This window comes from Akebia trifoliata, chromosome 14 (genome assembly GCF_017979445.1).
Source record: "Akebia trifoliata isolate Shusen 1 chromosome 14, ASM1797944v1, whole genome shotgun sequence".
NCBI classification, from domain to species: domain Eukaryota; kingdom Viridiplantae; phylum Streptophyta; class Magnoliopsida; order Ranunculales; family Lardizabalaceae; genus Akebia; species Akebia trifoliata.
This window is the reverse complement of record NC_141388.1, coordinates 5380398-5398849: the sequence shown is the minus strand read 5'-3', so window position 1 is coordinate 5398849 and position 18452 is coordinate 5380398. Positions and strand designations below refer to the sequence as shown.

Sequence of the window (18452 nt, the reverse complement as noted above, 5' to 3'; positions counted from 1 at the left end):
ACACACAATCCCGACCATATATAAGTGAGATCCAATGGTTGAGATTTATCTTAGAGATTTATAATGTATTCTCAAGATAAATCTTTATCCCAACCGTTGAATCTCATCAGATATATACGGTTGGGATTGTGTGTGAATGTATGAGTTCACTTTTCATAAGTGGACGAATCCTTACCCTTTTTTTTAAAATTAATCATGGAAAATCATTTTCTTAGGGGAGGGATGAGAATGGATTTTTCACTTGACTGGAAAATCTCAAGTGTCGAAGCAAATCATTTTCCCCATATTTTTTTAGTTTATTTTGTTATCAAACACCGAAAAATAAGAGTTTTCCATGGCAAACCATTTGCCGTGCAATCAAATATGCCCTAAGTATTTTTTCAAATATTGCTCTTTTGAAAGAGTCTTGATAATATGATTCGCTAGATGGCATACTCAATTGACTCACTGACATGGATAAGTTCAAGAACCGTAGATTTGTTTGCCTCGGGATACAGGATTCCCTTAAGATACACTTTGTTATGGGGAAATGCAATCGTGTATTCTTAGGTGTACATATCTACGATTCATGAACTTGACATGTCTAGGAGTCGATTGAGTGTGGCACCTGGCGAGTCATATTATCATGACTCCTTTTGAAAACACTTGGGACTTCTCTTGGTATGGTGCGAATCATTTGCAAACTCAAATAATTTCTTAAGTTAACCATATGGGTGCTTGGTTACAAGATGCAAATGATTTGCATTGCGAAAATTTTGCATGGATCACCTAAATCTTTAAGAAGTTTCATCAAATGATTTGCGGAACAAAAAGTATTAAAAATCATTTGCAAATTTTTTAAAAGAGTCGCAATATTTTGACTCGAAAATTTTCATTCAGTCTATACTCAATTAGCGTGGCAAGTGCACAAACCCATAAATCTTTTTCTTCGGAATACACAAGGAAAAAGATCTACGGTTATGTGCACTTGCCATGTCGACCAAGTACAAACCAAGTGAAAAATTAGTCTTTCTAAAATACCCTTATCAAATAAATTAATCAAATTATAAAAAAACCGTTGGTACTTATTATTATAGCAATATGAACATAAATTTACAAAAATACCCTTCACCAAAGAGCCATTTACTTGCAAATGAAAATTGCAAAAATACCCCTAATCAACATTATAACAAAAACAGCTTTCATCGTGGAGGTATTTTTGTAAATTCATATGCATGTTATTGTAAAAAGGGTTTCTTCAATGATGTTTGAAATTCCAAAGTATATGTTACTATATCTATCTATATTTAAATTGTAAATTCATATGTATGTTGATGTAGTGAGCATCAAAGGTATTTTTGTAATTTTAATAATTCTTTTGATGACTTCGCTAGAGATTTCACAATGGTTACCAAACATTAGTAAATCTTTCATTGCAAAACATTTGTTGTGCAAATCATTTCCACATGCAAATGATTTATAGTCTACGAAGCAGGGTCTTAAACACGTAAAATAATACAAAACAGATAGGGCTATCTATCGGGAGTTTGGCCCGTTAAACCATCGAGTCCAACCCAAAAAAGCTATGGCCCAAGGCCTTTATCATGAACCCGCAAAGAGTATATTCTAAGTGCTTGTTTGTACTATAACTTGTAGGCCCATAACAATATCATGTAGACAATCCAACCTACAATGAATTATTCACCAAAATTTGATTTAAAGTAGGTTAACTTTACTATACAAATGCCATTGTTAAAAGTCTATTTTTTCTACCACAATAATTGTGGGGAGAATACCTCAACAGATGCTCAAATTATCTAATATTTCCAAAAGTAGGGGTAAACAAAACATATATTAAATTTTATCAAGAAAAAAGCCCATTCCGAAATCTACTAAGGCCCATGTGAGTTGGACACTAAATTGATGAGGTCTTGCCCAATTAAGTCTCCTTAGAGGTTTAGGGAAGGATATGGTACAGCCCACCCGTTTTTAGGTAAAGATTAGGGTATATTTTGGTCTGCCCCAGGCCCATCCGTTGATAGTCCTCCAGATATCAAATAGAGAGCTTCTACTGCTACCCCAATTTTCTTTCTTCAAGCACCCTAAATTTATATTACACCAACAAAGAATTAATACACATCTTAGTAAGGGTGCAACTTGGTTCGATTTAGAGCAAAATTAGAATTTAACCGATCAAGATCGATTCCATTATATGAAAATCAGAACTGAAACGAATTGATCTAGAACCGAACCAACCCAAACCGATCTTAATTCGGTTCAGTTCCATGGGTTGTCTAGAGAGAGAGAGAGAGAAAAAGATGAACCTTTTTAACTCAACATTCGAATTGTACACGAAATTGATCCCCGGTTCTCCTATTCAAACCCTATAATCACTAAATATCAACAACACAATTAAAGAAGGAATAAAAAATAAAATAAAAAATCCAAACTCAAACATCCAAACGTCATGAAACCTTTTGATCCGAAACCATAAGAGAAATCAGAAAATTGAATAATCAAATCGAAGAATTTGGGATTTTAATCTAAAAAGAGAGAAATAAAAGATGAAATCAGATATAGAAATGAGAGAAACATATTTTGTGGGTGATTGGATACCTGTAGGTCACAGCCGCAGATCACTGATCGCAGGTTGTAAATCGCTTGCCGCAAGTTGCAAATCGTAGCCGCAGAGAGAGAGAGAGAGAAAGAGACAAGAGAAAGTGAGTAGAGGAGGGTTAGGTGTGAAAAAAAATTTACATTTTATTTTTAAATAGAATCTTGGTTCGATTTTAGGTTATTTACAAACCTTGAACACAAAATCGAACTGAACCTATTGGTTCTTATTTTCTTTAACCCAAAACGATTTGTACTTAGTTTAAACTAAACCAACCCAATTCCAAAATTCACGGATTAGCTCGGTTCTCGATTTGAACCGAATTAAATTGCACCCCTACATCTTAGGGTGCTCTAAGTACATCTTAGGGTGCTCTAAGTAAATGTTGGTACAGTAATAGTATCTCAATAATATCCCAACTTTTTTACCTGCAAGATGTCATTGCATTCATCATGCAATTATGCATGTAGAGATGATAGACAAATTTTATATGTATAATAGTATGAGTCATTCTAAACTTACTTCCCTGGACATTGTAGTGACGTGGTAGTGTGCAGAGAATCATAGATTTTTTTTACTCGAGATACAATGAAAGAAATCTATGGTTCTGACACTCTCACATAGTGTTGAGCACATTGTTCTAAGAAGTGTTCAGCATTTTTTCCTTTCATATATAATTTATTTTATGTACAATTAAACGTATACAAATATATGGGAAATGTTCAGCACCCAACAATTTGCCCAACATGTTTTGTCCTACATGGGTTAGAAGTTTTGGAATGGGCTGATTTTTGGTGAGGATAATCTCCTCACCATAGAGATCATCCTCACCAAAAATCAGTCTATTCCAAAACTTTTAACCCATGGAAGATAAAACATGTTGGGCAAATTGTTGGGTGCCAAACGGGACCCTAAATATATATATAATAAATAAATAAAAAGTACACGTAACAAACAATCAAGTTTGCATAAGGGTAGGGCCTTGATGTTGAAACTATAAATTAAATAAGAATAATGATTTTCTAACGCCCCCTCTGGTATAAGCTCCATCATAGAATTGTAGAACATTTACCTTGGGATATACATAATCATAAATCTTTTTCTTGTGTATTTTGAGGCAAATGATCTACGATTCTTTGATAGAAGCGTATGTAAGAGGGGCTGTCAGATTATCACGACTCGTTAAAGAAGGATTTTGTTGACTCATTAAAGCGCAATAAATGCACATTGGAAATTGAAATTTAAGGGTATTTTCGTAAAAAATAACTTTGTTAAGGATATTTTGGATACACAGTCCAATTTCCAAAGTGTATTCGTTGCCCCACACATGTTAACAAGACTCGTTAAAGAAAACCCTGATTTATAAGCCTTATAAAATCTGCACCATCACAATGACCATCATAATGAGAAAAGGCCAAATGGATGGTTGTTGACACCAAAATTTTCTTTTAAAAATACCTTTACAATACTTTTGAACTTACAAATTATTACGATCTTTTAGATCATAACAATTAAAATTGCAAATGTATAACTCCCATAACCACATTCGTCGATGCTAATTAATTTGTTAAATTAAAAAAATATCATTTTAATCATCAATAGTATATATAATGAGATATGAATCTCATGCAAATTCAAAATCACCCTAATTATTAATATTTTAAATTACAAACATAACTCTCAATACAATAAATTATAAACGATGATATACAATTAGACTATCTATTTAAAATTTAAACATAATTAAATTAATTATAAAATTTTAATTTTACATAAAATCTTAATTTTTGTAATGAGTTGAGATTTTTTGAACCACCCCCCCATTTGACATACACCCCCATTTCACTCCTCACGTGGAATGTGTCAAAGAATCATATAATTTTCTTCGGGATATACAACTACACATCATCCCCATAAATATATACAATTGTGTATCCCGAGAAAATCTATGATTTTGATACATGCCACGTTAGGGTTGTATGTTAGAGAGTGGGTGTCAGTTTATCATTATTCTTTTGTAATACATGTCCATTTACACATGCCACTTACTAGTTCACTGATAATGAGCTAATCGACGTTCATAATATCCCTATTTGCACTCACTCAATCCTTTAGGATCTATGTGTTGGGTTGTTTTTTCTAATAATTAACATGGAAACATTATTTTATTTAGTGGTTTTAAAATTATGAAAAATCTCCTTTTCATGCCCTACATACACATATTAACTTGTTGGTTGATTTGTCCTCATTGATTATTCAATGAGAGTAAGAATTACAAATTAACGTAAGTCAATCTTATAAGATTTTCATATTTTATGAGCTGTGATTTCCTATCATGTTAGGTGAGTGAGAACAACCAAAAAGTTTTCATGAACAACAGGAAATTTAGGGGATTTTAATCTTTTATATTAAATGAGAGTAGCTGTCCCTTTGTCCCACACTGGCTGCCTTTAGTTTCCATCCATGTATTTTCTTGTTGGATATCAAAATTGTCGATTAAAGATTTCACCGTTATAGGTTGACTTAATATTATCTTTGAAAAAGTATACAACTTGTCATTTGATATTTTTTTATAAACAAATCTCTTAGAACACTTGACTAATCCTCAGGGCACTTATAATCACCTCTCCCAACGCAGGCCAGGTAATTGGAATTCTTCATGCATTCCCACATTCATAAGTTGAAAGAACTGAATTATTTAATTGATGGATCAGGTTTCGACGACACATGAAGGATGATTCATGAAAAAAATATACGATCCCAATCGTTTAAATACAAAATCTAACGGTTAAAATTTATCCTCCAGATAAGTTCTGACGGTTGAATTTCATAATTACACGATCGAGATCATGATTTTTTTCATGAGTCGTCATCCTTCACGAGTCACTAGAACCACGACCCTTAATTAATTGTTAGAGTTTATTGAAAAAATTTAAACAACATGTCAAGAGCGAGTTTTATATTTTCTTGGTTATGTTTCAAGTTGCATGACTTCGTATGCTCATTTGTGAGGACTTTTTGTGGCGATCAACAAGAAAGGGTCAAGACTTCAATTTCTTAGCACCAAAGACTCATCTTTTAAAATTAGAAAGTCTAGACTGACGAAGCTCAAAATAATATTTAATGAGTTTTTAAGAATCTTCCTCTCACTTTAAAATCACCGTGTTGGGTTGTTCACCAGTTAAAATGATGATTAGCATTTATTAAGTATTTGTTTAATTTGGGTTGAGAACATTTAAGAAGAATCTCCATCAACCAGTTTTGGAAATTGTAGAGTTGAAAATGAGATTGGGTGATTATTCCAATTTCTAGAAACACATTAATTATTTAATTGCGAGTTGATTTATTATTGGAATTTTTTATTCAGTTCAAATGGAAAATTGATTAGAATGGATTTTGAAGTAATTTTTTGAATCCACCGACGTGTTCAGACCTTCAATATCGATTTTAGGAAACACAACTTTTTTTTTGAATTTTGAATTTTGAATTTTGGATTTATAGATATTCTATAGGCAAAAAAATTGGATCATCTTCACGAAACATATCATATGGTCTTTATGAATGTAAGGTGTGACACAATTCCATCTCGTATGACTTGACTTTGTATGGTAACTTTCGACTTAGGATATCCCCAAGAAAATCCTAGCTTAACGAATCACAAGTCAAATCTCATTTTAAGCACCGATGCACCACAAGTATGAAGGTGTGGTACCGTGTTCTCCAAACAAAAATGACTTTGACAACGAGAAAATCTCTTTGTCAACTATTAACAAGAGCTAAGGCATGCATTGGACAATGGTATGAAAGAGCGCAAAGTAAACCTTGACTATTGATAAAATATGATGTCCTCACGTCAAATCTAATTGAGCTCAAAAAGACAAATTCACCATACAAATGAAGTTAGTTACTCTACAAAAATTAAGATTGATTTGATCATGAAATTGAATCAGAACTTTGATAGGACTAATTTCATGGAAATTGGAGGAAAACTTAAAAAACCACCCACACATAATTTATGCATTATAGAATATAATTTTGCAGAGTGAATCATATTGGGCCATGGATTGGGTTCTAGACTTCTGAACTATGATTCCTTGAATTCGTGTCGACATAGGCCATCCAAGCACACTCTTGGATGCCATGCCTTGCTTGTTAGTATAGGGACCTCCTCACACGTGGCTCCTAAGACCCGTTTATTTAGCCTGCAAGCAGTCTAACACATATTGGTGTGCCACTTGTACCCAACACTCTGTGTCGATCTATTATGGAGCTAACGAGATGGCAAAGAAAATTAAACGTGGCTATTCCCCCCACCGCTTACGTTTCTTCATTTGGTCAGCCTTTTGGAGTTTGGTACAATTTATTGGGTAGAAAAACTTGTTTTTTTAAGTCATAAACTTCGAGAAACCCTTTCCTTACTATTATGGTAAAATTTTGTGACCCTTGCCAAAAGTCATTTTGCCCAAATGGATTATCACATCAGAAATCCAACACAACAGCTCACTAAATTTTCTCATAAAATTCAAATAAAAAAAATTGAAAAAAAAAAAAAAATTCTTTTAAACTAGATCCAAGATTTTGAAAATGAACAGTTACTGAACTTTCACATAACTCTCAAGCCTAAAAATGAAATACAATGGTGAAAAATAATTTCTTTTTTTAATTTTTTAAAATTTATAGAATTTTTTACAATCCTAAAGCATTAGATCATGTTTTTGGATGCCAAATGATGAACCCAAAGGCCTTTAGTAAGGCTGAAATCCTTACTAACCTAGTAAGGTTAGGGTAAATTTAAAAAAAATAAAAATAAAAATAAAAAATAATATTGGCGACAAAGCAAAACAACAAAACGAATTAAGAGAAGGGTAAAAGGGTTTGTGTTTCCTTCTGAGTGGATCCCACTAAATAAGGAGGGAATTCAAACGGCTGACATGCTTAGTGATGGAATCTTCTCGCATGTCTAAATCAATTACATGGATCCAACGGTTTATGGTCATCCTATAAAATCTTGAGATCCCCAGAACCCAATCATGTGCTGATGATGACATACTATATATACCCTGCACTGCATACCTTCTCATATGACTGCCACGTGTCCCTTTGCAAGAAATTTCCTTCTTCCCATGATAATGATGCATATTTAAAAAATTCATAGAATTTTACTATTTTAGTCATGCTAGTCTAGTTCATAAAGTAAGGTTTGTTAAGTAACAAACTTGATAAAGTAAGGGAGTTATTTTAATAAAGATAGGTCTGCCCAATAAATCTATATATTCTATCAAGGATTGCCATTAAAATCTTTGATTACTCGAGCTCTCGGAGTTAATTCACTCTCTAGTGTTTTTTTATTACTAGTTATTAATAATAATATCTTACTTATATTTTAGATGTTTCCCCTATAATATTTATACCATATCAAAATAAGTGAAAGATTAAATTAAAACATTTATTTATTTATATTTGCTTTTAAGTGAACACATCGATCAAGTCGTGTTTCATTTCTCTCTATTGGAAATCATGACATCTTTTAAATATCACACTTAAGATGCCTCTTAGCTTTAAGTACCTTTAAATTGACCTCCACGTCCTTTTGAATGATCTTCGAATCAAGATCTAATAATCTTTTGACTAGAGACTAGTTAGTATTCCGATTGGGGATTAAATTCCCTAATTTTAGGATTTTGTATTGTCCCTTACACAAATCTTGAGGACAATTATGTCCTTTTGGATCCTTTTAATATTACGTAATTGGGAAAAATCTCTTTACCTATCAAATTTAACTCGTCGAGATAAATTCGAAAACGGATCCATTTATAAAATTATGGTAGAAAAATCACCAAATCTAACGGTTTAGAGCACCAATATGGTTGATTTTTTAATATGTAACTATTTGAGGGTTGACAAAAACATCAACTAGTTTTATTTAATAAATAAAATTAAATATAATAAAAAAGAGTTCTCACTGTTGGCTTTATGTATCCTAAGAAACTTAGTCACCAATCTAAGTGGTCCAAATGACATGGCCATAATCATCTAATGAGTTTTAATTTTGAAGAAATCACTCATGTTATTTAGTAGATAATTGAGATTATAGAGATATTAATATTATATTTTCAATGTCATTTTCCTTGTTGCCCATTTTGACTAAAATTATTGATGATTGTGAGTTTTTTTAGTCGTAAGTGATAATTGATGTCTTAATATCTAGGTTTAAAAGATCCAAGAGCTACATTGAACCAAATTGAACTAAGGTTGATTTAGATTGATTCAGTGCAAGGGGATAGTCAGTTCGATTACAATTTCAAATTTGTAAAATCGATCAAGTTTGATTCAATTCCAAATTTACCTCCACCCGAACCAAATCGAACTGTGTGCACCCAACACTCCTAATGTAAAGACTACCTTCAACCAAATTTTGAAGCGTTCCGACCTCTTTTGAGTTACACCCATTGAGCACTCCAATAGTCCAATATACTATAAGGTCGAGATCCGTTGCCCCTTAAAAATGACTCATGAAAAAAACACATGAGCCCAACTCTTTAAATAAAAAATCCAATGGTTGAGATTTATGAGTATCATGTTAACACAAATCTTAGAGATACTTATCTCGAGTATAAATTTCAACCATTGAATATTGCATTTAAAGGGTTGGAATCATGTGTTTTTTTCATGTGTAATTCTTAGGAGTCAAGGGATGCTGACTCAAAAGTTATTTATTTATTTATTTGATTAATGTTGGAGTGACCTCAGTGGGGGACACCTTGATGTAGTGGCGTGCACATGCCCATAGATGCATTTCTTTGAGATGTTGAGGTCACTCTAGCACGAATCTATTTATCTATTAATTTCTTTTAAAGCACACTAAAAGATTATATCGGGCTCCAATGGTCCAATATACCATGACAGTAGACCACTCCAACAAAGTTCCTTTCTTTATTAATTTCTTGGCACCCCAATGGTCCAATATACTCTAACCGTAGACCAGTCTAAAAAAATTCCTTTTTTTTTTAATTATTAAGTTCTTCTGACAAAATAACTTAAAACACACCACAGGAACAAATTCGTTGGGTAATTTTGAGGTGTCCCTGTTGGACACGCCTCCAATTAAGTCGAGTCGGCTTGATTGAGTTTGAAGTTGACTTGATAAAGTTTTAAAATTATGCTAAAATTGATTTCTCTTTTTTATATTTTTTTTGGTGGAATCAAATGGTAGAATTCATATTTGTATGACTATTTTCCCTAAAATTTTGTATTCCCTTGTAAATGAATTCTCTTCAAACCTCTTTTTTATATTTTTCTGGTGGAATTCATATTTGTATGACTATTTTCCCTATATTTTTGTATTCCCTTGTAAATGAATTATCTTCAAACCTCTTATTTTCACCAAAGACAAGAATTTATCAAAATTACCCATTATTTATAACATTTTTAAATAATAATTATAATAGGATGTTGTGTAATCATTATATTATAAGTCATAATATATATATATATATGATTATGTATGCATGTCCATGTCAGACTTGTGAGAATCATTGTAAATCCTATGTCACCCCAGCACGACTCACTATTTTAATATAGGATTGGGATCCGTTGACTTCTAAGAAAGGCTCGTGAAAAAAAAAACACATGAACGCAACCCTCTAAACACAAAATTCAATGATTAAGATTTATGAGTATCTTGAGAACACAAATCTTAAATATACTTATCCCGAGGATAAATCTTAATCATTAAATTTTTGGATAATTTATTTATTTTATTTTATTTATGAGTCATACTAACGAGCCGAGGGGTCTTAAATCAGGTGCGGGACCCTTTGGAGTTTGGACCTGTGGGGTCCTAATTCCAAAACCCATCCCCAAATAACTGACCAAAGGCCCCAAACAGTCACCATGACTCGTGACGGGGTCAAATATTAACCAAGTCAAACTACAGATATGACCTACACCGGTGTAAGTCACATGAACTTAAATGCCAAGTCTTAGTTAACTGTTGAATTCTTCATTGTATTTGTAGCATTACATATCCTCTCATTCCATGCTGATTGTGTTTTCTGAAAGAAGAGCAACAACGAGAAAAGATGGCGGCGGGAGGGTCGACTACTTCGCGCTCGCTCGAATATACACCAACTTGGGCGCTCGCCACCGTGTGCTTCGCCTTCATCGCCATATCCATTTTCCTTGAGCACGCTATTCAACTCCTCGGACGAGTGAGTAAATTAAAGTTAACAGAATATTTGATAATAATCCTTCAAATCATATTATATTAACTAGAGCATGTTTTCTATTTATTATTGCTTTTCTAGTTTCTGTATAAATTTGATTAAGAAGAATTGCTATTATGTGATAATTCATGATTGATTGAAACCCATTTAATAGATAATTTCTATTTCTATGTAGTATCTCAAGACGCGTCGAAAGAATGCATTAAGTGAAGCAGTAGAGAAGCTCAAATCAGGTGGGTTTAGTAGTTTTTGTAACTTAATTAGAATCTTCTTTTTTTATTTACCAATATTTGGGATTTAAAAGATGAGTAAAACTATTTTTTTTTTTATTTGTGTAGAATTGATGATTATGGGGTTTATCTCTCTCCTATTGGCGATCACACAAAGACCCATTTCGAAAATTTGCATACCCAATAAATTAGCAGACACGATGCTTCCTTGTCGTAAATTATACACAAAATCGAGCAAATTAGGCGAACTTGTGCATCTAAAGAGTGAAGGCTCTAGGAAATTATTTACAGTAGATGATGTGTATTATGGAGATAATGAATGGCGATCAGAACGAAGATTAGCGGGTGCTGACACTGTAGCTACTGATCATTGTACTTCTAAAGTATGTATTCAATTGCTTCCACTCTATGAAATTGAGATAGAAATAGATATAAAGACTCAAAGATGTTTAATTGGGTTTGCTAATTAATGTAATTATTTACTATTATTTGCAGAATATGGTTTCCATAATTAGCCAAGAAGGGCTTCATCAGCTTCATATCTTCATCTTTGTGTTGGCACTGATGCATGTGGTTTACAGCGTTTTCACAATGGCTTTAGGGAGAGCAAAGGTAGAATTCCTCGGATCCATAGAGTTTTCATTTGTTTCTAGCATGAAGGTTTAGGGTCTCATCTTTTGGGGAAAAAAATGTATTGGGTAAATTATCATTTCGTGAGTTGAATTTGACAAATTTACAATTCCGAGTAACTATTAATTTTAATTACCTAAACATGAACATCTAAAATTATGGGTCTTTCAAGTGACTAAGATCACAAGTTTTTTAAAGTGACAATTTCAATAAAAGTAGCAAAATCTGCAAGATAGTCACTTGAAACCCCTCATTATCATTCACATTTTTGAAATTGTAAATTTGTCAAAAATTGATTATGTTTTCGTAAATATTTTCTCTTATACGTGTATATATAATCAATCACTAAAATATATTAAAATATGAAATATTATAATAACAAATATGATTGAATATTTAATTATTATTTTTATTTAATTGGCTAAATATTCAAAGCATGCTTGTCATTATATATATATATATATATAAAGTATAAAAGTTTTCGTTAAGTCAACCTGATGTTGGGATTTGGGCCTTTTGATTAACTTTTTTTTTGTTTTTGTTTAATTTTCTAAAGATGAAGCGTTGGAAAGCTTGGGAGAAAGAAACCCAAACCACCGATTACCAAGTTGCCAATGGTACGTTAAGTCATCTTAATATTCTACTTTTCAGTCTTTTTCGCATCGTAAAACAAAATATTTCCGTCAAACAATCTAGGATTCTATCTGTCAAATAAACGGCTATAGATTCCCAAATAAAACGGATGACAGACGTCGTTTGAGGTTGATTGCTTGAAGAAGAGGTTATTAAAGTCATTTGGCATTTAGAAGATGACCGTTGAATTCAAAATGCTGACGTAGCAAGCAGGCATGCATGTACCGCTAACGCCAAGTCTACCTCAAATTATCAATGCTTTTGCATTGGTTGACTGGTCAGAAACACAGAATAGATCTCCTGTGAATTTATACAGATAAAACTAACTGTATAGAATCCATCTAGTCGGATACCTTTCTATAAATCTTGACCAACTACTTGAATCAACAGATCACATCAATATAAATTTATTTATATTCTAAAGTTCTTGGGTCTGTGGGCTTTAAATTCTGCCACGTGGATTTTCAAGGTAGTAGTTTAGTAGTTCAACTGAACTGTTCGTTACTTGATTAACAAATTATTTGAAATTTAGAACTTCAAACAATAAGTGAGCCGTGCTTCTCGAAGATTTTTTTGATGATTAAGATTTATTTTGGGTTACAGTTATATTTTATGGTCGGCTCCACTCGATCATGAAAGTAGTTGCAAAGGCGTTGAGAAACATACAAAAAAAATTTAATTAACTTACGAGTGCATGTGGCATGGCACGCGGTGGATTGAATTGGGACTTTAGCTTTATCGCTTTGGTTTTTTGGAAAGGTATAATTTAATTATACACCCTTGCAAAATTGATTATATTAGGTTTACCCCCTTAAAGTTATTTACCTTAACAAAATACAACGTTGACTTTAAATGAGAGAACAAAAGAAATCTTGCTCTCTTGCAAAGGTTACAATTACTTAATTACCCTTTGAAAAGTCTAGATTGTAATTTGGTAAGTTGTCCCCTTCACGGCGGTAACCACAATATGTGGTTTAATACTTTAGTTTTTTTTTAGTTTTTTATTTTTATTAGATAACCGGGTACAATGAATCGGGCTGGCATCTGGGCTTTGCCCAGTCCATAGACCATGGTCTTGTCTAAGGTCTAACCTCGGGCACGTGCAATGCTCGCACATCACACACACTAGGTTAGTGAGGGTGCACCCTCACGGATGGCCCTTGAGTAATTAATGCTCATACTAGATATTGAACTTATAATTTATAAGCAATAATTGCTTGTCGATCTAAAATTTCCATAGAGCTAATCCCTGAAGGTTATTAATACTTTAGTTTTAATTTTGGCCCAGTGCATTTGCATATGGGTGGTGATTCGTCGGTCAACCCATTAACCAAAATGGATCCAAACCATTTTTTACCATCCCGATTTTCCCCAAACTTCATACAAACCTCGTAAAATTGGACCATGTTAGGCCACTAAAATTAAACAATGGCACTTAAGATCCATGTTTTATAACTAATCGATACTCAAGGAGCTGAGTGGACTTGACTTCAATAATTATGTTGATTCAACACAGAAATTTCTCCAAACTGATGTTACTTGGTTCGTTTCACAATGTTTGAATTTAGGTTTGTGGTTCATGCAAGCTTGATTCGTAGCAACTGGCAAAGATGATTTGTTTCTTGGTTCAATAATTCAATTTGTTAGTTTGGTTCGCATTCCATGTATATAATTTAAGCATGCAAATTATAGGTATTATTGTGGTTTGCGGAGCCTAATAGTACTGATCAACAAGGAGGTACTATAAATCAAGTCACACGTTCACGCCGGTCGAGTTTTCTCTTCATAGTGGAATCAATGTGATCCGTAGACAAACCTCAATCTTGAGGGAACCACATAAAATATTTGTGTCTTTTTGTGTGATTGCATCTTGTCTTGTGTTTGTTTTTCGATTTGTTTTCTTGATTCGATTGCACCTCTTTTTTCTTAACAAGTACAACTATAATATTGAAAAATTCTTTAGAGTTGAATTAAAAAAAAAAAAAAAAAAAGATTTACTTCTCTTCTAATTGGATTGTTAGAGAAATTAAACTACCTTGACTTTTCACTATTTGATTCGTCGAACTCAATGAATAAAATTTGACAAACTTGAATAATTGGATTCTCAATTTGGTTAATACGGGTTCATTGTATAATTCTTCTGCTTCAGATCCTAATCGATTTAGATTTATGAGGCAAACAACATTTGGTAAACGACATATGAATTCTTGGACAAGTTCTTCAATATCTCTATGGATTGTGAGTTCACTCTCCTTCCACTTTCTCTTAATTTCTTTGACTCTTTTTTTTTTCTAGACAATTAGAATTTAACCAATTTTTTTTTTAAGAAGTAAAGAAGATTATCTTTTTCATTTTTATAAAATCAATACTAATTTCAATAGAGTTATAATGTCTTTTTGATGATGCTGCTGTTGAAATGGAACAGAAATGTTTCTTCAGGCAGTTCTTCCATTCGGTAGCAAAAGTCGATTATCTCACATTGCGCCATGGTTTCATCGCGGTAAGAATGTCTTTGATTCTTCTTTTTTCAATTATAAAAACAATTAATAAGGAGGAAAACAGACTTGTGTTATTAACATCTAATATTTGTTTCTTAAATCTTATAAAGACTCATAATGCTTCCCAAACCTTCAACTTCCGAAAGTACATACAGCGCTCGTTGGAGGACGATTTCAAAGTTGTAGTCGGAATCAGGTTATAAATTTTATACTTTTAATTCCCCTATAAAATTAATTTGCTCTTGCTTCTTTGTTGTTTTGATAGATATCTTGAATTTAAATGGTAATTTCAGTATTTAAAATATAAATTATACATAAAGTTTTGGATCCAATGACCCTTGAAAAATATAAATTTTGTGTCCTAGTGCTATGATATTTAATGTCTGATTTGATCTAGAGTTACACACTCACACTTCTACTTTCTTGATATACATTCCACTGAAATTAATTCTTTTGTTTCATGAACAGTCCACCCTTGTGGTTTGTTGTTGTTGTTTTCATGCTCTTCGACCTGCATGGTACGCTTGAGGAACTCATAATTTCTCGATTCACAATTTTTTTTAGTCACTATTTTTGTGTCCTCTTATACATCTGAAATGAAATCAGGATGGCATGTATATCTATGGGTATCCTTTATCCCATTGATTGTAAGTATTTGGACCAAAAACGTTGGATTCTCTCATTTTCTTTAAAGTTTCTTATTGATCTACATTGCTCATTAGCCCATTCTATTGTGTCTGTAGTTAGTACTTTCTTTGGGAACCAAGCTTGAAATTATAGTTGCAAAGATGGCTTTGAAACTCAAAGATCAGAACACTGTGGTTAAAGGAGCCCCAATAGTACAACCCAATGACGAGCTCTTCTGGTTCGGGCACCCGAAATTTCTCTTGCATTTTCTACATCTCACTCTATTTTTGGTAATCCATCCTTAACCCAACAGAATTGAACTTCTTTCTTAATGGTTTCTGATGTCCAAATTGACTGATTCTAGCTACCTTTTTTGACCCATTTAGAATGCATTTGAGTTAGCTTTCTTCATTTGGGTTACGGTATGCCATCTACTCCTTTATTTGTTCCTCTTTTTTAATTTCAAAGTTCTAATGAAAGTTTATGTATCAAAGAAATTTTATAAGTTAATTCTTTTTTCCATTTGTTTTCCTTGTTTTTAGTATGAATTCGGGTTAAAATCTTGTTACCACGAGCAAATTGAGATCATCATCACAAGGGTGGTGTTAGCGTAAGGGCCCAATGAACTTTTTTATTATCTAATTAGTATTTCTATATGTTCGGTGTTTGAGTTATATTTGATTGGTTCATTTTTCATTGAGAACTGAAATTGTTTCTTATTTCATAGGGTGACAGTTCAAGTCCTTTGCAGTTACATTACTCTTCCTCTCTATGCGCTTGTGACACAGGTGAGGCATTTAGGGAGGGAATTAATGATTTATTGTTTGGTATTAAAACCCATATTTACAATCTCTATAAGTAATAGAGCCAAATGTTTGGGATCTGCCATTAGTTTGATCTCTCTAAGAAACTATAAGTTAACCCACAAGTGCAAACCACAACAATCAAGGGTAATTTTGGAATTTAGGGTTTTTGGACTTGTACACATGTAATGCAACTCGTTATATATATATAGTCAGTGGATTAGACCCGTATCTGGGCTTTAACCAGTCCATAGACCATGGTCTTGTCTGAGGACTAGTTGTGGGGCAGATGCAATGCCCGTACATCACACGCACTAGATAAGTAGGGGTGCACCCTCGTGGGTGGCCCCTGAGGAATTAATGCTCATACTGGATATCGAACTCACGACCTACGGGCAACTCATTCTAGGGTTATGGGATAGTGAGATTTCAGGATTTGGAAAGTTTGAGAGAGGTATTGAGAGAATTCTGGACTATAGTTTCATTTACAATCATAGTGAATCACTCATCTCATTAATGGATATAGGCATTGTCAATCCACGTAAATCTTGTTTTATTTTTTGTTGCTTTAGTGCTTTGATCTAGAGTTTTGTGTTTAAACTAGGGTTGTTTTTCTGGATACAGATGGGTTCACAATATAAGAGTGCGGCACTAGAAGAAGAAACTGCGAAAGTTCTAAAGGAATGGCATGCAGGCGTGCGGAACAATAGGAAGAAGCGACTTGGAAAAAATCATCTTCAAGACAAGTCAATTTCTATTAGCACTTCTCACTACACAGAAGACAGCGTCGACAAACCAAGTTCTCACTATGTAGAAGACAGCATAAAGAGTAGTAGTCCACAAGCTTCTCCTTCTCATCACCATAGCCATTCACCTTCACTCACCGACATGGTTAACGACCCTTTTAGAAGAGAAACAAGCAATCAACAAGAAATCATTGAAGAAGAAGAAATACAAGAAGTGAAGGGCTAAGAATCCAATTTAAAGAGTAATAAGAGAGTCTGGAAGTGATTGGATCATATAGGCGGGAATATGGTTTCATGTAATATGGGATATATATATATATATATATATATATATATACGGGGATTTCCCCTTGTAGCATACAAAACCATACCCAGTCTAACAAGAATTTTTTAGCATGAGCTTTGGTTTGCATCGAGAAGTATAAAGTTTAGTCATATTTATCTTGAATTAGATTGAAGAGTTTCAATCTTATGTTCTTAATTTTTAGAGGTATTTATGAAAATGTGATCAACTTTTAACGAATTTAGGTTTCTAGCTCACTGTTCATTTTAATTACCAAAATGTGACTATCTAGCAGTTTCACTATTTTTAGCAAGATAGTCACTTTAAACTTGTGAAATAGTCATTTGAAAACCTCTGAATTTGATATATTTGGAGGTCAAACTCAAAATCATTTGACAATGAGTGGAGAGGCCAAGGAACTTATAAGGAGAGAGATAAGGCAATGAGTCTCCCGTGTGGAACTAAACTCGATAGAATTCATTACCGTTCACGTTTTAGTAATTAAAATTACTTTTTGAGTTGTATATGACTTGCCAAGTGGCACACTCAAATGACTCCATGATGTGACAAGTTTGGGTACGGTAGATCTGAACCCTTCAAGAGACATGATTGCACTTCCCCATAAAAAGTGTATCCCAAGGCATACAATCTACGGTTCCTGAACTTGCCCATGTCATAGAGTCTTTTGAGTATGCCATCTGATAAGTCATATAATCAGGACTCTTTACTTGATTTTTTTTTTTTTTTTTTTTTTCAAATTCAGCTTTCAGCTCTCGAAGTGGTAATTCACCCTCATTTTTGTGTATCTATTTATTTCCTTCCAATATATATGATATATTGATTTACTTTTTGGTGAAATTTGAGGCCTGATCTCCTACTCCATAAGATAACATTTACCAAACTCCATTGCATACTCTTTTGGGCCCACTAACCCATGAACGTTTGGCCCTCGCTCTGTTCGATCTATACCAAAGATCAATATGATTGAAGCTTTCTAGCCAGATTTGAGTTTTTAGTTATGGGCTTTATGAAAATCCCATTAGATGGGACATAAGCCCATGATGAAAGCTTTTCTATCCAACGGCTCTAGTTTACAACCGTAAGTTATCAGATCGTTTCGTAAATCATATTTGATCTGATCCATTCACAGTGATGATCATAATACTATACTATTACAAAGTACC

General features: G+C 33.2%; 1 protein-coding gene across 1 annotated transcript; it reads left to right on the top strand.

The window, feature by feature from the left end:
* Positions 1 to 10615: 10615 nt before the first annotated feature.
* LOC147385760 (MLO-like protein 3) lies at positions 10616 to 17468 on the top strand. The gene is made up of 15 exons (XM_086423914.1): positions 10616 to 10803; positions 10994 to 11051; positions 11157 to 11431; positions 11544 to 11660; positions 12235 to 12295; positions 14461 to 14549; positions 14737 to 14811; positions 14920 to 15005; positions 15278 to 15327; positions 15416 to 15456; positions 15553 to 15726; positions 15823 to 15858; positions 15979 to 16046; positions 16164 to 16224; positions 16864 to 17468. The coding sequence occupies exons 1-15, from the start codon at positions 10675 to 10677 to the stop codon at positions 17209 to 17211; spliced, it is 1668 nt and encodes a 555-aa protein (XP_086280040.1). The 5' UTR covers positions 10616 to 10674; the 3' UTR covers positions 17212 to 17468.
* Positions 17469 to 18452: the final 984 nt, after the last annotated feature.